Source organism: Alligator mississippiensis, chromosome 4 (genome assembly GCF_030867095.1).
Source record: "Alligator mississippiensis isolate rAllMis1 chromosome 4, rAllMis1, whole genome shotgun sequence".
Taxonomy (NCBI): Eukaryota; Metazoa; Chordata; order Crocodylia; family Alligatoridae; genus Alligator; species Alligator mississippiensis.
In genome coordinates this window covers 67,778,198-67,800,100 of record NC_081827.1, presented here as the reverse complement: position 1 = coordinate 67,800,100, position 21,903 = coordinate 67,778,198, and the positions used below count along the sequence as shown (strand labels likewise).

The following is a 21,903-nucleotide window of genomic DNA, read 5'->3' as shown; positions in this document are numbered from 1 at the left end:
ATAAATAGTGACATTGGATTTTTCCTGTGATTTGATTAATCAGACCCTAAGATAGGATTTTTCTGCTGATGGCTGAGAGAAGTAGTTTATTCCCCAGGACAATATAATGCCAGTGATGGATGCTGGCAAAATGAAAATGTCAAAGCAATAAATTGAGATGACTGACGTGTAAATCACTTCATTGTGGGAACAGTGATTTATGGTACCTTTTTTAATATATATGAGTACAACTAATGCGGGTAGAGACTTGCAAAGCTTTAATTAGTGATCATATATATCTTGATAATGTTTTCTTAAGTATTTTTCTAAAAAAAGTTTTAATCAAAGCTGGTAAGGTCAGAGGGAGATGAGAGAGACTATTCTATATTTTTTTTTAAAGCCATTAGAAGTATTATTTCTGAGATGACAAAAAGTTTCCATCCCTGACTGCCAGTGAAGGGACAAAGCCTCCTTGCTTGTTTGCTTATTTATTTATATGTTTATTTATTTATTTATCTTTCAAAGTGCTTTCATTTTTGTTGCTTTTTATTTATGCAATTCAGTTACCTCTCCCTCTTCTCTGGTCCTTTTTGTTTTCTGATTTCCTGTCATCCCTTCATGCGGGCAGTGAAGGTTCAAAGGAGCAACAGGCAACTTGCGTGGGATTCCTGTGCCAGCAACCACAGCAGCCTCCTCACCTATCACCATTATAACACCTACCACCCTGACCATTGCAGGATGCCAGCCTTGAAATGCCAGAAAACTCCTCCTCAAAAAGGCCTTCGTAATGTTCCACACTTTTTCCTCCTGACATTTTTCTTTCCTTCCTCCTCCTCCTCCTCCTCCTTTTTTCCCTCCTCTCCCTCTCAAACTTTTTTCATTTCAGGCACTAAAATCTTTCAGTTTTATGGTGTCACTTTTTTCATAACTTGCCCTGCCAAGGTCTTTCTGACATCTCAGGCCTCTTTTTTTCTCTGCAATCAACAGCCTTTGTAGATGGAGAAAAGCTTTAAAATTTCCAGGTACCCAATTTGTCAGCAATATGACTAGGTCATTAGCTTTGAATACAAAGAATGGCCTGCAAAACTGATATCAGAAATCACCTAGCAAGAAGGCATGACTGGAGTCAATGTGTCCAGGCACATTGATTTACATTGCTTCATGGTTGTGTATCTAAAATACTTTTTTTATGTACTTTGCTTAAAGTAAGAGAGAAACTCTTTAATTTTATGCTTCTATCTATAGTGTGTCTGCTACTCTCTAGGTACTTTCATAGCTTACAGGGCATTGAAATTCTGGTTGTGATTTTATATAGGGTCACTTACTAAGTTTGACAGATTTTTTTGTTACTAAATACACACAAATCATTTTTGTGTGCCATATACCTTGTCTGATTCATTAGAGAGTTACAGGCATGTACTACACTAGTCCCTGAGATAGAGTACGATGTGCCAAGTATTCCATTTCTTACAGCAGCTTTGGTGTCTTCATCCTTCTCTCCTACCTCCATGAGCGCATACAGCCTGAGTTCCCTGAACATGGGGACCTTACCTCGCAGCCTCTACTCCACCAGCCCACGCGGAACAATGATGAGGCGGAGAATGAAAAAAAAGGACTTCAAAAGCTCGTGTAGGTGATAACAGCATGTATTTGAAATGTGTGAGAAATAGGGGTTGGGGAAACAAAATCAGAGCCCAGGCATAAAGTAACTGTAGTAAAGAGAAGTAGTCAGAGAAAGACCATTATTAAGGTTTCTGTGTTAGACCTGGGAAACAGGAGACAACAGTGTACGTAGTGTTGTTGAATACCCAAGAGTAGCATGAGTTGAATACATCTAGCTTGAATAACCACTGTATAGGTGTATATATACCATGTATGGATTGCTATATTAATAATGGATATATTGTTACCTATATATACTATGTAATAATATAATATATTATTACCATATACTTTGCCTCAACAAATACTGGATCGGTTTGCAGTTCCAGTAATGAAAGTGATATTAAAATTCTTTTTTTCCTTTCCCTTCTCCCCATTTTCCCTTGGGAATAGAATTCATAGTTAAACATTCAAAAATAGACTCTTGGCAGATTCAGCTTTCCATTGTTGTTACCCCAGCATCATAGCTATTCTAACTATAGAACATACATTTAAAGATATATGCATGTTTTGGTGGATGGTGGGAAGTAGAAGATAATAGTGAGGACTGTTTTATCAGATTGCAGTAATACAGTTCCAAAATTGAAGTTCTGACGAAGATAATTTTCTGTAAAAGTTACTTTAGAGTTAACAGCACCAAACTACCTTGGATGTTTGCGTTGATTAAGTCATGCACCTATTTGATCTTCACAGCTACAGTTTTTATTATGGGTTTTATTTTATTTTTTTTTATCAATGTCTGGTTCAGGAATGTATTTCTTTTCTTGAGGGGGAGAGAGAGATTGTGCAAAACCAGATTAGCCATTAACTTGGAGATCACAGCTTTCACCAAAGATATGTGAGAGAGAGATTTAAGTCCCTGCTCTCCATGATTTGGAATGGAGACTTACACAAGGGTTTCCCATGTCCCAGGCAGGTGTCCAAACACCTGAACTATTACTTGTTCTGGGTGAAGGGTTCTCAGTTTTTTTCTGCTGAGGTTGTTTCACTTTATATGGAATTTTAAGTATTCACCAGGGCAGAGAAAGAGACTATGTGACCTAGTGTTTAGGCCACTTACTTGTAATATGGGAGACTTTGGTTCAAGTGTTTTCCCTGAAATCTCCTGCAAGGATTTAGACCTGGGTCTCTGATACTGAGCTATTGAGTAGTCTGGGTGGGGTTGGGAACACACTCGATTTTTCGCTGTCATTTTTCATGACAGTCATTTAAGAAGGTCTTAATTTCATCCCAACAAAAGAAATGCCAAATGCTGAAATCATTATTTGTTTTGTAAAACAAAATTCCTTTTTTCCAGTTAGCCCAATAAATAGCTTTACACTTGGGTGAACCACAGGAAACCTACATGCACATATCAGTAATAGCATGGGACTCCCTTGGAATGCAACTCAGTGCTTTTAAAATCAATAGATAACTCTTGATTCCAGGATTTTGCTTATTGCTATTCACAGAATTTTAAAAGGCATCATACATGAACCCACTGGAATGACAATGATAAACAAAACTGAGGAGGGGAGGGCATGTTTCCAATAGGCAAGACACACACTGGCTAGGATTCTTTAATCTCTTCCCATCATGTCAGTTATTTGAACACAACTAGCTTTTTTTTTCCCTTTGATAAAAAGTATCTCAGGGATACAGGTCATAATAGAACAGCTCCCAAAATTCCTGTGTTTTAAAACTGTCAGGATAGAATTACCTGGATGCTCTTGCCATGGCTAAAATTTTAAAAAATAAGGTGGACAGGTAGATAATTCACCTTGTGCTTACACATCCCCCAAGTCCTCAAGTTAGTAAGTTTAATTATCTAATTTTTTTACGTTTTTAAGTTTATAAGACTGTATCTAAAACCTAGATACAGCCTAGCTGACCCATCTACCCCCCCTCCCCCTTTTCTTTCAGGAAAAGTCTAAGGAAGCAGACTTTGCAAAGTTGCATGGAATTTCAAGGATATAATAATGACATTTAGTATTGGCTAATGCATTTGTGAGTTTCAGTTAGAACAATAACATTATTGCTAAGTTTTGTGTTTTTATATGCTTCCCTTTTTAATATATGGTTGTATTTGCAGAAAAAAAATAGAAACCTTGTTTCACAAAAACATACATTTGTCATTGACTTAAACAGAGCTCTGCACAAACATAAGATTGGTCCAACTGACAGTCTGATGAGATCATAGAAACATAGTGGTGGAGGCAACCTTAGGTGCATCTATACATGCCCCTGACTGTACATTTGGTAGTGCACAGTCCCGGCGGCACATGGTTATTTTTGGATGCTGCATTGCCATAGGGATGAGCTATGGCGACGTAGCTCATTGCTGTGGCGATGTAGTGTCAGCATCGTGGTTTGTGCCCACCGATGCTATGTCACCATAGCAACAAGCTACATCAACGTAGCATCACATGTAGATACGCCCCTTGAGTATCATGTTATCCAACCTCAGGGTCAGTGGGTTTGGAACTGTTGGACAAAGATAAACTTTAACTGTTTTCTCTAACAAACAAGTTAATCTAGGGAGTAAAAACTGTGGACTTCCACCACAGCACTAACCATCACCTTTAAGCAAACACTTGTTATTGTCCCCCAAAATGGCAGTTTCTTGCCAAAGTAAATCAGCTTTGATTTTTGTGGGGAAGAGCCCCATGTGAAACTGAGGGGGATTTTTTTCTTTACTTGTCCTTTTGGAGTGCAAATCTTTTTAGGTAGCTATACTCTTAGGCCTTGTACAGATATTCAGTTTCTCCTGGAAGAGTTGCTGCTCTCCCAGGAGAAACCATGAGTGTACAGTTGTTCAGGCTTTTTTTCCTAGAGTAAAAATGGCCATGCCAGGAGAAAAATAACCTGGGAACAGCCAGTGTTAAATCACTCCTGGGAGAATTTCTCTTGGGAGAGTGAATATCTGTACATGCTGTGGCTTCTCTCAGATGAGAACTTGATCCTCCAGCACCTCCGCTCCCCCCTTCTCTCAGGAGACAGTATGTTACTCGTGCCCCTCTCAATCCCCACATTGTGCTGCAGGGAAACAAAAGCTGACCACGGGCAGTCTGGGTTGGCCAGTCAGGGTTGCCCTATGCACTTCTGCTATCTTGTCACCAGGCTGACTAAAGGAGCCTGCAGAGCACACTGAGATGTGTGCACAGGGGCCCACTTTGGCTGAACAGTGCCAGCACTGTAAGCTCTCTGCTTTCCTGGGCCTCAGTATTCAAATGTCTGTAGACATGGCTCTGGGTAAGTTTCTCTACCAGGAGACCAAACCAGGGAGAATTTTCCCAGATTATTTGAATGTGTGTACACAGCCTTAAATAGATATATTTTTTTATCGGATCAACCATTTAATGCAGTACCTGTATTGACCTGCTAATGCATTCTTTTGCATCATCTGAAAAACTGTCAATCCCTAATAAGGCATTGCTGAAATTAGACATTTAAAAGTATGTATGCCCTCTCTCTTGCATGTGCATGTATATGACCAGACATGGAAAAATAGTGGGATTATTACATAAATACTGCTTTGGAGAGCAGTAACAGTAAATTCTGCCTATGGCAAAATAATTCCTTAGATTCTGCTATATTGTAAAGCAGAGGTCTGTCTGTTCAGTTGAAGAAACTTTTATTACCTGAGGCAATTTTATTACTGCTATAGACCCTGGTGACAGTCATGACTTGTTTTACTATGTTTTTAGGAATTGTTTTTAATTCATAGAAGTCTTTCCATGAAATTCACCTGAGTGCAAAGGACCAATATAAGGCCCATAAAATAGCCACTTACGTGGTTCATGGATTTAGTACCAGTCCTTTGCGTAAGAGAGAATGTCATTCTTCAATTCCATAAGAAATTCAATTGGAATTTCCTAAGAATGGTTCTGCATTTAGAAAGCTTTGGGGGGTGGCTGCCAACCATGAAAGGATGTTAATCTTCATGCTTCAAAGTTTATAACAATCTTTGTTAGATATAGGATGATATTATATGAAGGGGGAAGGGAGGAAGGTCATTCCATATTTGTTTGACACCTTTCACATAAGTAAGTAGTAATAAACATTTTCAGAAAGTATGTCCATACTGCAGTCCCATGCACAGCACAGAGGAGGGTATAGTCTAATTTACTCTACTTCTTGGGGAATTTTTGGAACCAATGATGAACTCTGTCCTGCTGTACCTAAACTGTTACCAGCCACTGAACCAGGTAATTTAAAAGTAATCATATATCTTTTCACTGTAGTATAGCATTGTCTAGTACACTACAGTATAGCTGTACCTGGAGATGGACACTACATTAAATAAACCTTATGTGTGATCCAGTGAAGGAATTCCTACGATCCTTAAGGAAAATGACTGCTCCTGCTGCTAAGTAGAGGGTTTTGGACAAGACTGCTCTTCTTGTGCGGAGCTTATGGAAATTAGCTATGTCCCTGTTTGACAACCCAAGTTTATGCCAGATGTAGACTGTTGCCATTTGTTTAAGGCAACAGCAAGTTATATTTTTGATTTTGTGACCAATTTCTAGCCAATCAGATTGTGCTATCTTTTAAATGCAAGTTTTAGCATTTCTGTGTCCTGAGGTGTAAGAAAAGAATGTACTAGTAAAGAATGCTTTGAATTTTTCATTGCTTCTTGTTTAAGAAAACATGCATAACTTATATAATCATCCCATGTTTGTGATAACAAAGTGTGATTGGGTAAGGTACAATAAACACTTCATTGCTGTGAGTTTGCAATGGCACATTACTTCTGCGGGGCTTCCCAACTGGAGCTATAAAAATGGAAGGCTCCTCTTGCATCACGTTTTATTTATTCCACTTAATATGTTTGTTTTTCACCTTTAAGCTTCCTGTTCCTTTTCAACTTTGAAGGATGTTACTGTGCGGGCCGGGGGCGAGCCAGGCCCGTCTTTGCGCATGCGGGCTGTGGCCAGCAGCCCTGGCACGCAGGGCCGGAGGAGACCGTATGGTGGCAAGGCACGCACAGGCTAGAATTAGTCACAGAGGCGTAATGGTTGATTTAAAGATTGTTTACTTACACCGAAGATGGTCGCGGTGCAGGCAGGAAAACTTGCTTGAGTTACAGTTGCAGATAGAAAAGAAGAGAGGCGGACTAGAGTTCCTTCCCGTGAACACTCTTCTAGCCCATCCGGTTGGAGGCTCTAAACCGCGAGCCCGTCTCGCCAACCGAAGAAAGTACTCGAAAAAAACAAGAGCTCTGGATTCACTCACAATTCACTCACACGAAGTTTGCTAGGCTCCGTGGAACTTGTGCGCGCAGGGAAGAAGGATACGTCGGGATTGCGCTCGGTGACGGGGAGAGGCTAGAGGCTGATCAGACCTCTGTTGCCTGCTTGAAATGCATTGGGTCCGTGAGGATCCACAGTGCTTAGAGATCTTCACACAGCGTGAAGTCTCCTCCTCCTGGTGTTTGTGGAGTCCTCCAACTTGGGCGGAAACCACTCAAGCTTTTTATATGGCTAGCAAGCCAATCACTAGCCGCCACGTAGGAATAATTTAGAACTAGCCAATGGTGGGGCACAAATTTGAATACGAATGGCAGGAACTCCTTGCAACAAGCATTTCTCCTCTGCAGCAGAGAAATGAACCCTGCAAAGAAAGCTACAAATTTGGCGGGAATTCTCCTTTGCACCAGGGTTCTCCTCTGCAGCAGAAATCTCCACCGTGCAAAGAAGCTGCAATTTGGCGGGAAATAATTCAGTGGTGCCAAAGCGCACACAAACAAAAAATCACAAGTTTGGGTTGTGACAGTTACTTACCATGGAAACAACATCATTGTTGTTTGAGTAAAATTTAGACCCCCAAAAGCTGTGATGGAGCTATATAAATGCCTAGACACAAACTGGTACCAAGAGCTTATGTAATAGTTACCATAGACACCCACCTGGTAGAAATTAGGGCTGGACTTGAGTCTATATGATTTGGTTTTCACAAGACCTCATCTATCATATTTTGGTTACTCCTAGCTGATTAATCCATTGCATATAAAAATATGAACTATTTTACCTTTTTCAATGTTCCCCTGCCAAATATAACATTAACCTAATAAAATAATACTCCTAATCCCCTTTAAATATTTTTGGTACTGCTTCTTTGACATTTAGGAGGATAAAAATAAGAAATATGTTGCCCCAAACTCAACATTGCATATCTACATAGCAAACCAGCCTTTAGCATTCTTAATAACTTGCACTGAAAGCAGTTGTTGTAACAGCCAATCTCATTGTCCTCTGTATGTATAGAAGCATGCAGTAAACTAGGCCTAGGAGTAAGCATGCTTGTTTGTTTCATTGTGGCTCATGTCTTAAAGGGTATTCTTTCACACAGAGGCTCTGACTGCTTCCAGTCATATTCCTGACAAAGTATAGGACCAGGAGGACATCCAGAGATTTGGAGCCCAGTTCTAAGAAACATCCAGACATTCAGATGTTTATCCAAACTGTCTCAGTTTCTGAAGGCCCTAACCAACCTGTTGTCTCCATTTATCCTTAATGCCATTTAAGATGGAGTTCTGATAGCCTTAACTGTTCTTCCCCTTTTACCATATACAGAAGTTATTTCTACCCACACACAGACATTGACTTTTCAAGGGACAGATCTGTCATGCAAAGACTGTCCCCTCCCCCATTTACAGAGCCTTTTCGATGTCACTCGGGCAGTTGGATGTGGTACTGTGTGGTCCCTGTTGCTGTCATTTTTAAACATACAGGTTCGAGAAGTTTTTTCACAGATGCCAAAGCCTTAATGCTGCGTGGATGTCCACAGAGGTTGGCATCTTACAACTGTACAAGTAGGTTTTGAGGGCAGCATTGTGCCACCCCTTCTTCCACCCACCCCCGCCCCATGGAAATTTATTGGTTGATTTAGATATTTTTCCTTTTACTTCAATGTTAACAACGTTTACTTTCTAGGCACCAACATTGTTAAAGTGTTAATAGTGCTAACCTTAAGCCATCTGTGACTATTCTTAAAAGTTAAGCCTGCACTTAACTGTTCTTAAAAGAAAAATAGTGGGACCGTTAATATTCTCTTTAGGCATCTGCAGAAACAATGAGAAAGTTATTGAGCTACATAGATGCCTGCTGAAGAAGGGATTGAGACATGGATGGGCAACAGGGATGTGGCCAATGAGTAGAATAATTGTGGTTTAATGTTAAGGAAAAGAGCTTGTTGAAACAAAGCTGTGTGAAGTTGGAAGCTATGATCCAGAAACTTCTAGAATGGGGCGGGCAATTATTTCAGCTGGAGGGCCGCTTAATGAGTTTTGGTGTAGCTTCACCCTTTGATGGGTGGTGTGCCCCCCTGGTCGCCATCTTGGGACTGGAGGTCCCACCCCCTAACCCCTGCCCTTTGCTACCGGAAGTGCCCCAACTTGCCCCAGAATTACTCCTTTTGGGAGGGAGGGTGCTGCTACCTTTTAGTCTTCTAGTCTCTTTCTATGACCAGGTTACGAAACGCCTGGACACAGGAGGAGGGGTGGATGTCGTATACTTAGACTTCAGGAAGGCCTTCGATACGGTATCCCACCCCATACTGGTGAACAAGCTAAGAAGCTGTGATGTGGATGACTGCACAGTCCGGTGGGTGGCGAATTGGCTAGAGGGTCGCACCCAAAGAGTCGTGGTGGATGGGTCGGTCTCGACCTGGAAGGGTGTGGGCAGTGGGGTCCCGCAGGGCTCGGTCCTTGGACCGATACTCTTTAATGTCTTCATCAGTGACTTGGACGAGGGAGTCAAATGTACTCTGTCCAAGTTTGCAGATGACACAAAGCTATGGGGAGAAGTGGACATGCCGGAGGGCAGGGAACAGCTGCAGGCAGACCTGGATAGGTTGGACAAGTGGGCAGAAAACAACAGGATGCAGTTCAACAAGGAGAAATGCAAAGTGCTGCACCTAGGGAGGAAAAATGTCCAGCACACCTACAGCCTAGGGAATGACCTGCTGGGTGGCACAGAGGTGGAAAGGGATCTTGGAGTCCTAGTGGACTCCAAGATCCCTTTCCCTAGTGGACTCCAAGATGAACATGAGCCGGCAGTGTGACGAAGCCATCAGAAAAGCCAATGGCACTTTATCATGCATCAGCAGATGCATGACGAATAGGTCCAGGGAGGTGATACTTCCCCTCTATAGGGCGCTGGTCAGACCGCAGTTGGAGTACTGCATGCAATTCTGGGTGCCACACTTCAAGAAGGATGCGGATAACCTGGAGAGGGTCCAAAGAAGGGCAACTCGTATGGTCAAGGGCCTGCAGACCAAGCCCTACGAGGAGAGACTAGAGAAACTGGACCTTTTCAGCCTCCACAAGAGAAGGTTGAGAGGCGACCTTGTGGCTGCCTATAAGTTCATCACGGGGGCACAGAAGGGAATTGGTGAGTATTTATTCACCAAGGCGCCCCCGGGGGTTACAAGAAATAACGGCCACAAGCTAGCAGAGAGCAGATTTAGATTGGACATTAGGAAGAACTTCTTCACAGTTCGAGTGGCCAAGGTCTGGAATGGGCTCCCAAGGGAGGTGGTGCTCTCCCCTACCCTGGGGGTCTTCAAGAAGAGGTTAGATGAGTAACTAGCTGGGGTCATCTAGACCCAGCACTCTTTCCTGCTTATGCAGGGGGTCGGACTCGATGATCTATTGAGGTCCCTTCCGACCCTAACATCTATGAATCTATGAATTTAGCTGGAAAAAAAACATATCATATACTAAAAAAATCATACATTTACTATAACTTATTTTAATTTTAATTAAAAAAATATTTTTGTCGTGCTTTATTTGTTTACAACTTGTGATTGCATAACAGCTCAAAATATACTCTTACTCTTATATATTGTGTGTGTGGGGGTAAAGGGGTGTATGTGTGGTGGGGTGTGGGGGATGTGTGTGCATGGTGTGAGTATGGTGGGTGGGGTGTGTGGAGGAGGGTTGGGAGTGGGTGTGGAGGGGTGTGGGGTATGTGGTTGAGGGGGGTATGGGGTTATGGTTGGGTGAAAGAGAGTATGGGTATGTTTGGGGGTATGGTGGAGGGTGGGGTATGTGAGATGATGCGTATGTGGGGGGTGGTCCTTGGAGTCCATGAAATGTGCCAGTCCCTGGATCTGCAGGTGGTGCCAGCCCTGCCCAGCCCCATAACACACAGGTCGCCGTGCTCCCACCCCAGTCCCTGGCCACAGGTGGCGGCAGCGTATGGCACCAGCCCCACCCAGCCCCATAATACACAGCTCCCACCCAAGTCTCTGGATGCACATGGCAACAGTGTGCGGGGCCAGCCCCACCCAGCCCAATAGCACTCCCAGCCCAGCCCCTGGCCACATGTGGTAGCAGAGTGTGGGGCCAGCCTCACCTGACCCCATAACACACAGCTCCTGTGCTTCTATCCCAGGCAGTGACCGCACATGGTGGCAGGGTGTACAGCCAGCTCCACCCAGCCTCATAACATGTAGCTACCATGCTCATACCCAAGTCCCTGGCTGCAAGTGGTGACATCATGCGGGGCCAGTCCAGCCTGGCCCGATAATGCTCCCACCCTAGTCCCCAGCTGCACGTGGTATCAGGGTGAAGGGCCAGCCCAGCCTGGCCCCACAGTGCATGGCTCCCTGTGCTCCCACCCCTTTCCCCCAGCGGGCCCCTTACCTGAATTCCCATTTTTGCAGACGGAGGGATGGAAACAGCCTGAGGGTGGCCAGGCAAAAGCCTCTACAAGGCAGAGGCTTCTTGTCTCTAGTACCCCTAGCTTGGGGCTGGTGGCAGATCAGGCCAGGCTGAGGTGAGTGGGGGGTAGTTGCTTAGCAGCCAGAGCCGCACCTCCTGCAGGGATGCTCTGGCTTGCAGAAGGGCAGCCCAGGGCCAGGGCTTAGGGAGGGGTCCTGTGGGATGGATGCAATTGCCTGGTGGGCCGAGTCCAGCCCATGGGCCATATTTTGCCCACCCTTGTTTTAGAAGGTTGTTGGGTCATTTGATAACGTTTCTAAATGTATCTGTATTTTTAATCTAAAAGTGTTAAAAGCAGTAAATGGCCATTTCTCGTCTTTATTGTAGTAAATGTGAAAGCTGGAGATCATGACTGCAGTTAGCTTATTAGCATTTTCATGTAATGAGGGTTCAGATTGTCTCACAATCAGGCATTTTAAAGTGCTCTGCAGCCATACGCTTCTGTCAGGGCATGGCTATAGAGCGCCTTCAGGGGCCCAACTGCATGACAAACCGTCATTTCTGTTAGGGCCCACAGTCTTAGTATAAATTTGTCTTTGTTCAGTTAGCAACAAAGAGCAGGAATCATATATGCATAAAATCAAGAGCAAATTGAAAGAAGCTGTATAGATTCATAGATGTTAGGGTCGGAAGGGACCTCAATAGACCATCGAGTCCGACCCCCTGCATAAGCAGGAAAGAGTGCTGGGTCTAGATGACCCCAGCTAGATGCTCATCTAACCTCCTCTTGAAGACCCCCATGGTAGGGGAGAGCACCACCTCCCTTGGGAGCCAGTTCCAGACCCTGGCCACTCTAACTGTGAAGAAGTTCTTCCTAATGTCCAATCTAAATCTGCTCTCTGCTACCTTGTGGCCATTGTTTCTTGTAACCCCCGGGGGCGCCTTGGTGAATAAATACTCACCAATTCCCTTCTGTGCCCCCGTGATGAACTTATAGGCAGCCACAAGGTCGCCTCTCAACTTTCTCTTGCGGAGGCTGAAAAGATCCAGTTTCTCTAGTCTTTCCTCGTAGGGCTTGGTCTGCAGGCCGTTAACCATATGAGTGGCCCTTCTCTGGACCCTCTCCAGGTTATCCACATCCCTCTTGAATTGCGGTGCCCAGAATTGCACGCAGTACTCCAACTGCAGTCTGACCAGTCCAGTCAGTTTCTTATTTCACAGAAGTATATCCTGATACGAAGGTCACAAGTAAAATCAGCCCACAAAGAAGCTAAAAAGGGACTGGCAGGATATAATCTGAGTTCTTTCTTTCTCTTCTCACATTTAAACTTGAAGATCCTGATTTCTGTACCAGCCCTATGTTTGGAACTAGGTCATGTCACAATTCATTGCACCCAAATGATGGAAAGCTGTCCAAGTTAAATCATAGGAGACAACTGAATTCAGAATTTTGTCAGTTCCTAAAAGATCTGCACTTCTGTGTAGCCAGCTTGACATTAATCAAGTGTGATTTTAGCACATTCAGATTGGTTTTGTCAAAACTTTATGACAAGTTAAGAGCTGAAGAGTATGTTGATAAAAGTATATCGATATTTAATGGCAAACCGGGAAACTTAACTAGTTAGGCTGTGGCTTAGTTATTGTGTTCTTGTGCTTTACCTGCAGAATTGTAAGCTTTTCATCCTGGAAATTATGTGCCTTCTGTGAGTGAAGAAGCTGTCCTCCAAGCCTGTTAGGTTTGCCCAAATGGTTTGCAGAATAAGATTAGACAATGCACAAAAAAGGAAGATGACAAAAGGAAGGGATGTGGCAACATAAGAAAGGGAAGATGATAAGAATAATCGGTAATTAGGGCTCATGGTGGTGCATAAGATTATAAGTGTTCTTTTTTATTATTTATTTAATTTTTTTAACATTGATTTTGTAAGAGCTACATGTCATTGTTAGGGTGGTGCCTCATCAAGTGTGTGGAAGATGAGAGAAAAAAAGGAAGAGACAGTGTTGAGGGCCTGAGCTAAATCCCTGAACAGCTTCCTGTTGACTGCCATGGATATCAAATCAAGACCCAAGTTTGTAGAATCATATGAACCTGAAAGTGAAAGCAAAAGTCTGGAATTTTAAACCCTAAACTGAAGGGACTATGTTCGTAGTCCCTAAGAAGTAGAGTGATTGTATCTCCCCATTTGGCTAGGATGGTCCCAGATTTCGGAAGTCAGTCCCGGCTGGCCAGTGAAAGTGAAAACAAACATCGTAAGCATGGGGTGTGGAGGCAGAGTGGCAGGAGCTGTGAAATAGGAAGCCCTAGCAGACAGCAAAATTGCCTTAAAATAATTTAGCTTCATTAGTGAAATGACCATTAATACTAATCGTTACTTCACAGGTGATGACTAACACCTATGAAGTAAAAAACCATGAGCCATTTGTGGCAGAGCACAGGGTGTCTCTGCCACTTTAAGGGCCTGGAGCCGGCAGCCTCCAGGTGCCTGATTAGGGCAGCCATTTTGAGGCCTATATAAACAAGGCAGTTTGGCTCCAGGAATCAGGCAGCAACATTGCCTGGTTGTAGGGCTGCTGTGAACGACCCGGAGGTAAGGGGGAGCTGCATGGGGATGGTTAGGAGGCTCCTGGTCCTGGGCATAACCTGAAACTGCACCCTGCCAGGAGTGGGTGGTCTGGTGGGGCTCTCAGTGGCACGGGAGCCCCCAGGAAATGCCAGGCCAGTGATCACCCCGGTGAAAGGTGGGTCGGGGCGCCTTAACCCCTAGCTCCCACCACCACCGGGTGGGTAACCCTGTGTGTATGTGGAGGGGCCCAGAGAGGGTGGACCCCGAGAGTGGGAGTGATGTGAGCGGGGTGCCGCGGTTGCTCCTAGGTGGAAGGGAGTAGTGGCACGGTGAGGCCCAAGGAGACAGAGTGAGTGGCTAGAGAGACCCAGCCCGAAAGGGATAGTACCCTCGAATGGCACATTGTGGGGCCAGGACTAGAGAGGGTCAAAAGAGCCAGGGGCCCACCACGAGGGACGCCCAAGAGCCGGGGGCCTGGGGTCCCGACTGGCCTTGAGGTGGGCCAGGGCCAGGTAGCCGAAGGTTCCGGGGGAACCACACCCGAGAGGGGAAGATAGCTTCGGGGGGGCTAGGTAGCCCGGATGACGGTGGAGTGGCTGCCTGAGAGGAGAAGACCATAGTGGGGTCTTGCGTAGAAGATTCTGGGGCCCAGTGTGGGGCCGGTGAGGAAGAACACCATGATGCCATCTGCGAGGCTTGGGCTGCGGTATTAGGGGAGGTCGGAGCCGCAGAGCGCCCCTGGCATCGGGGCACTACAATGGGCAGCCTCCCGCTTAATTGACATCGATATATGAATCAATTATCATCAAAGGCGTGGCGGGCGAGATAAGCGGGCGGTTGCCCAGAGACAGGCGGGCGGGCCACGAAGAGCTCGGCCCTAAGTAGGCCCCCTGTCACGGTGACAGGCGGGCGGGCCACAGAGTTCGGCCCCAGGAGACCCCCTGTCACAGTGGTGCATTGGCCGGGAACAGCGATCCGATGGCCATGCACGGGTGCAACCAGTGGGTTGCGTGCGGGGTACGGTGACCCTGGCCCCAGTGAGGGGGCGGGCGGTTGCCCAGAGACAGGTAGGCGGGCCACGAAGAGCTCGGCCCTGAGTAGGCCCCCCTGTCATGGTGACAAGCGGGCGGGCCATAGAGTTCGGCCCCAGGAGGCCCCCTGTCACACCATTGATTCCCTGCAGCCTGCAGGGGTGAAGAGGAACAAGAGCAGAGGCAGGGGTAGTGTTCCAGATTTCCCGTTGTCCCATCTGGTCACCCTACTCAGAAGGGAAACCACTGAGACTTGAGGACTGTTGCGCTAACAGTTTCTAAAATGCAAAAACAAGCAGCAGTTCTGTTTTACTTCCTAAAACCTTACAAAGCTCTTAAACTGCCTTCAGATGAGCCATGAAACCTTACTTAATTCATTGTAGGCAGTGCCAGAAGAAATGGGCCTTGAAGGAATTTAGAGGAGGGCAGGGTAGTAGCATAGATTTATAAAGGGAGAACACTTCAGAACTAGAAGTGTTGAAAGGTTTAGGAATGCTGCTACAGCATTGCTCTGCTGGTTCAACTAGAAGCCAAAAGAATTAGTCTCTGTCCTATATATAAGATGTCTTCTAATGCCTGCATATAAACGATGATAAAAGAACTCATTAGGTAGAGATCAAAGTACCCAAGGTGCAGCCTGCTTCTTTTCTGAGTATCTGTGATGAATCTCACTCATTTTTTCTCTTGACTTGTGCTGCAGTGCAGCAAGTTCAGATGAGCTGTGTATAAACAAAGAGCATAGAAAAACCTATCAGTAACACGGGTATCTTAATAGCATGGAGGAGCATTTCTGCTTGAGATAGTCAGTCAGCCTTTTTGAAAAACCATATAGAGCCTTAAATATGTTTATATATACTGGTTTATAATACAGGAAAAATTAGTTAATTGATCTTACGTATTTCAAATAGTCAAATGTTAAGTTAATAAATAGTACTCGTGACAGGTAGTGAAGATATAAATTCTTTCTTAGCAGCATGCCTAGAGCATTTGCCTAGTGCTATTACATAATGCATTAGAGTAGGATTTTCAAAAGAGCCTTTTATGAGAATTTGGCTGAAAGTCAGTGGGAGCTGGACATCTACATCCTGTATGTCTCTGGCAGATGTGCAGTTATAGGATCCGATGTGCAATCCCTACAATAATGTTTCCTGCCATGTCACGCATGCATGGCAGGAGGTGCGATTGTGGGATCAAGCACCAGATCCCATCACACTATATTGCCCATGCAGAGGAAATCTGGTGTTAGGTTCCTCCTGCACTGACAAGTAGCAAGCTCCTGCAGCTGGGAGCCCAAATCGCTGACAGCTCTCAGCCATGGCAGTACATGGTGTGCCCCCACAGCTGAGAGCTCCAGCCTAGCCACATGTTCAATTAATGTCTTGATAGGAACTAGCCACAAAGTTATTACACAAAATATATGTAACTGTGCCTTTAATTGCACATCTGCCAGTAACATACAGGATGTAGATGTCCAACTCCCACAGACTTTCAGCCTAAATCTCCTAAGAGGCTCTTTTGAAAATCCCACTCTAATGCATTATATATTAATACTAGGCAAATGCTCTAGGCATGCTGCTAAGACAGGAGTTATGTCTTCACTATCTGTAGTGAGTGCTGTACTATTTATTAACTTAACGTTTGACTATTTGAATTACATAAGCTCAGTTAACCAAGTTTTCCTCTCTTCCTTGTTTTGACACACCGTTAACTGCATTAACATATGGCCAGGTAACTACTCTATATGCAATTAACTGGTTAATCACTTCTTAAGTATAATGTGCCAGGGGCCTTAGGTTCTTTTGAGAAGTCTATCCTGTTGCACAATCATAAATTATTACAAACAGGATTTAAGAAGGTTATTCAAACAACTTCCTTTTATTTGCTGAAGAGAATAACATTACATTGTAAAACCAGATGTTTTCTATTCTGTTATCTATCATAAATAATATCATTTATAAACTTTGCCCTCAATAGAGTTTGAAAGAGGGTGGTAGTCTCTGGAATTTAGTGAGCTTATTGCATAGTAGGTGAATTATTTCAGAAAACAATTACATTTTTACTGCCTATGTCTGAATGTCTTTCCCTCTGGTCTGCTCTATTTTATAGTGTCTTTAGCCTCTAGCACTGTTGGTCTGGCTGGGCAGGTTGTCCACACAGAAACCACAGAAGTAGTGCTGACAGCTGACCCCATTGTAGGGTTTGGGATACAGCTCCAGGGTAGCGTGTTTGCCACTGAGACGTTGTCTTCTCCACCTCTGATTTCATATATTGAGTCTGACAGCCCTGCAGAAAGGTGAGGCTTTTTGAGATGATTGCTCCTAACTATATTTTCCTAAGTGTTCCTGGGATTACTTTGGGTTGGTCGCTTTGAGGTTTCTGATAAATTACTCAGCATTGCTCAGTGGAAATATGATACATAATGAATTCTCTGTTCTGACAATAAAATTTTATATTCTTGAACAGGTATAAGAAGAATAACAAGCACCAGTGCCTTTACTTTGCAGATTCTTCCAAAGTGAAACTGGAGGCTATGTTAATTAAAAGAGGGGGGCAGAGGGCACTCCATAAAAAATTCTCTGACATGCAAAAATTTTTTGTGCCATAGGGAGAACCCCATCTGTCTTTGCTGCAGTTTAGTTCAGATAAAATCTTAGGAAGTACTGGTCTTGAATTTATTAATTATATCTTTAGAATATTTAAAATGTACTTGCATGCTTACATTTGTTGTTCATAATAATGCAGTTTCATACAGCTCCACATTAGCTCAATAGTCAGTCCAACTGCAGGCTTCTAACCTATAATGTATATAGGCTATTGGATTATGATATATTATACATCCATGTTAGATTGGATTTATTTTATTTTACTCCTGGTTACCTGAACTTCTGATGGCTAACTTGTACTATTGTGTACCAAGGTGTGGGGTTCTACAAATAGGAGACAGAGTAATGGCTATAAATGGAGTCCCAACAGAAGACAGCACATTTGAAGAAGCTAATCAGCTTCTGAGAGACTCTTCTATCACTAACAAGGTCACTTTGGAAATTGAGTTTGATGTTGCAGGTATGAATGTACAATTGTTTTATCTTGCAAGACAGTATTAGAAATGAATCCCAGGTGCATTTGGATTCTTTTAAGCTGGAACTTTATTTTCACATATTTGTGACCTTTGTTTGCCAAGTAACTCCTCTGAAACATGCACCTTTTTGTGCAGCTTTCTCATTGCACTCTGCCCTCCAGCATGCTCCAGAAAACAGATGGTAATGACAAGTGCTGAAGAAAAAGCTGGTGACAGTCCCTTTGTCTGAGTTGTATCCAAACATATTTATCTCCAGAGATAGGGATGTTCTGCTGAGCCAGGACAAATGCTGCTACCCAGAATACTCTGCTAATGACATACTTTGCTGTATAGAAATGTGTGTTGCTATTACCGGATGAATGGAGAACTCCGAATGGTTCCTTTGTGTGACGCATCAAGTTGAAGCCTCTTTAGATGAGAGAGAATACCAATTAAAATCATAGTTAATTTGTAGTTAAAGTGACCGGTGCATTTTGCCTTCCTTGATCTTTTAATAAGAAGGCAAGGTAGAAGTGTATCTTGCAGACTAGCTGAATCAGAGATGTATCTGATGAAGTGAGCTGTTGCTCACAAAAGCTGATGCATATCTGATTCATGTAGTCTGTAAGGTGCACTATTACTCTGCCTTCTGCCTGACTTCAGACTAACATGGCTAACTACCTCTTTCTACTTTTTGATAAGGCATTGCATCATGTACAATAGACATAGAAAGCCATGGTTTGCCTATGTTATATGCATAGGTAATGGCAATAAATGGGAGTCCTAACAGAAGACAGCACATTTGAAGAAACTAATCAGCTTCTATAGATACACAATGCTAAATATGCTGTACCATTAAGACACTCCACTGATCTTATATTAGCCCCTCAGAAGCTAATATAGTGTTAACTCTGCTATGATTTTGCATGGTGTACACATACTTACACATGGAACTTAAATGAATGGCCATGTGCAAAATCCTAGCAAAGTGTTGCCAGTGTACTAATTCTAAGTGGCAACCTCATAAGCCAATAGCCATTGAAATCTAAAAAGCTAGATTATTGGATATTATCCATCCATTATTATTCATTTAAAATGCAATATTAAAAAATAGGAGAGTGAATTTTACGTCTGCTTCAGGTTACAAGAGGAAAAAAGTTTCAAACTTTAGACCAGTTTTTCCCTAGAATGTTTGTGACAAAACTGCTGCCACAAAACTACCATTGACTTCTCTGCAGCAGGATCAGACTTCCACCTGCTTGCAGGCATGTGTTTACATCTCTACACTACTGCAACTTAAAACGAAATTTATAGTCTTTGGTCAGATGCCAAAATCCAGGGTACAAGAGATACCAGAAGTCAGGATTCAGATGTAGTTCAAACATTCATTTACTCAGTTAGTGCCATTCCTTTGCTTAGTGTCCTATGCCTTTGCCCCTTAACTTTTTATTAGATGTGAAAACCACTGAAGTGGACATTTTAAAATGTATACATCCTATACCACCCATTGCCTGAAGATAAGAACTTTGTTTTACTATACTTTTTATTAAAACAACTTGCTAGTATTAGATGCACACAGAAAAACTCCACTTATATCTGAGCTGATAACAAGTGAACTAAGTTGCCTGAATACCCATGCATTCTGCATAAATCTAGTTTTAAATCTCCAAAAAAATGGAGCTACAGACCCTTAACTTATGCAGTGACATTATCATCACAGATATAAAGTACACTGCACCTGCATCATTTGCATTAATGGGTAGGTGTGATGTGAGAGTAACTAATATGTTTTCATTGGCATATGTTTATAGCTCCACATATTTGAAAGTAGAGTATCCTATCAACCAGGCAACTTTTTTTATTACAGAATCCGTTATACCAAGCAGTGGGACCTTTCATGTAAAACTACCAAAGAAGCATAATGTGGAGCTTGGCATCACCATAAGTTGTAAGTAAAATGATTTTTTTTTTTTCTTCAATCCCACTCTTCTGAGGTATTAAATTGGTATGTGAACTATATACTTATGAGCTAGATGATTTTCAACATATGTACTTTTATTCCTTTTTTTTATCAGTGATCTATTTCTTATCTTACAGCATATGTGTAGTAGGGTTGGTATGTTGTAGCCAGGATGATCCAATAAATGTCCAAGAGAACGATTTTTTGTGATACCTTTTATTGGGCAACTGTATGGAATACATACAAGAATAATACATATATGTATTGATTCAAAAAGAATGTAAGTGTACTCTCAAGTACTATTGTAAGTACCTTAAAAATAGAAGTTAATTAGCCTGAGATGCATGAAGTATTTTCCTAACTAGGGATTCTTTCCTGAATAATGGCCAATATGTACCAAGTAAAGCCTTGAATCCTGCTCACAGAAGAGGACCTCCTGCACAGATCCTCATAGTTCAGGGGACTCCTGAAGAGGGGTTTCTGCTGGCTACAGGGATGCACACACTTTATGGATTAAAGGAAGAATTTTAAGGTGGCTTATCCTTTTACATCTCTCTATGCCAGCAGAACAGCACAGTTGGGCAGTCCTACAATAACACACCAATAATGTACACATCATGGAGGAAAACATAGGCCCTCCTCCATATGCAGGTAAAGGCACAATGGGATCTACTATGAGATCCACATAATCATGCCTCCTGCCATGCATTAGATGTCATCGTGCCTTATCACCGGTGTAGAGAGAGCCTGATACTGGTCTCTCCCTGCACTGGCAACAAGCAAGCTCCTGCAGCTGGGAGTTTTCAGCTGCGGGGCTCCCAGCTGCACAGGGTGCCCCATGCACACTTGGGACTGGAAGATTGCAGCAGCTGTGATCTCTGAGCCCAGAGGGTCTGGCACTGGGAGGCATGCTGCCAGGAGGCACATTGCTGGAACCCTGTATCCACAGCTGCTGGGGCTGAGAGTCCCCTTAGTTGGGGCACTCCCAGCCTAGGCTGGACATGGTGCACTCCTGTGGCTGGGAGCTATCAACTGATGGGCCTCCCTGCCTCAGGGGAGACCCTGCTACACATGCAAATTAAAGCTCAGTAGCAACCAGCTTTAAAGTTAGTACACATTTTCAAAGTGTAACTTTATAGTTGGTTGGAGCTTTTTATGGCATGTTAAATACTTTTTATGTGTAGCTCCTCTCAAGGTAATTGTGCAGTTAACCAGTTAATTTCACCATACTTGTAACATATAGAGGGGGCCCTAATCTTACTGTGGAAACAAGCTTCTGTTCATACAACAATGGGGGAAAACTTTAATTTTAAAAAATGCTTTGACATTGTCATTTTGCATGTGAAATCAAAGGGTCCTTCCCCCTTACCCCCACTGTTACAACAACCAACAAGCATTGTCTAAAGGCTAAAGTTTGGTCATAGTTAGATCCATTGTACCAAGTTTGCCATGATCTACATAAAAGTTAAAGGGTGTTGTTCTTTAAACAGTTATTCCAGGACTGGATCAGGCTTGATATGCATTGATATTTCTTTGCATTTGTGGCCTTACTTAGGCTATTAGTTGTATTCAGAGTTATGTATATGCAAAACGTCTGTAGGTGGGGTTTCTGCTTTAATTTTTATTTTCAAAGCTTCCAGCAGCACAGAATAAAATTAGTCAGAAATGCAATGAACAACTCAGTACCATGATTCATGTCTAAAGAACAAATGAGATGCACTGTAAGCTTGGATTAATATGTTCCCCTTAGTTATATATTCAAATCAAACAGTGAGGCTCAATAAAAAATGCAGTTTGAAGCAAATTAAAATCATAGGCCTGTCAGGAAAAAGTGTGGTAATACAAGAAATATTTCTGCAAATAAACATACTGAACAAAGAGGAAAACTGGAAAGAGATTGTCCTACTTTGTTGTTATACTTTAGATCAATCTTGATTTCATGGCTACTTCCACAAATTAGCTTGCTCTGGCATTTTTAGTTATTGTTGGCTTTTTTTCAGAAC

General features: G+C 43.1%; 1 protein-coding gene across 11 annotated transcripts in view; it reads left to right on the top strand.

Moving 5' to 3' along the window:
• The window catches only part of GRIP1 (glutamate receptor interacting protein 1), a 594,076-nt gene that overhangs the window by 517,836 nt on the left and 54,337 nt on the right, over nt 1-21,903 (top strand). For 6 of the 11 annotated variants that reach the window (XM_059726065.1, XM_019493240.2, XM_059726064.1 and 3 more), the window contains 5 exons: nt 608-763; nt 1,453-1,608; nt 16,989-17,175; nt 17,800-17,945; nt 19,808-19,888. In XM_059726065.1, the coding sequence (XP_059582048.1) occupies nt 608-763; nt 1,453-1,608; nt 16,989-17,175; nt 17,800-17,945; nt 19,808-19,888 (726 nt within the window). The remainder of the gene's footprint in view (nt 1-607; nt 764-1,452; nt 1,609-16,988; nt 17,176-17,799; nt 17,946-19,807; nt 19,889-21,903) is intronic. The other 5 variants (XM_059726069.1, XM_059726067.1, XM_059726068.1 and 2 more) reach the window with 3 other exon arrangements.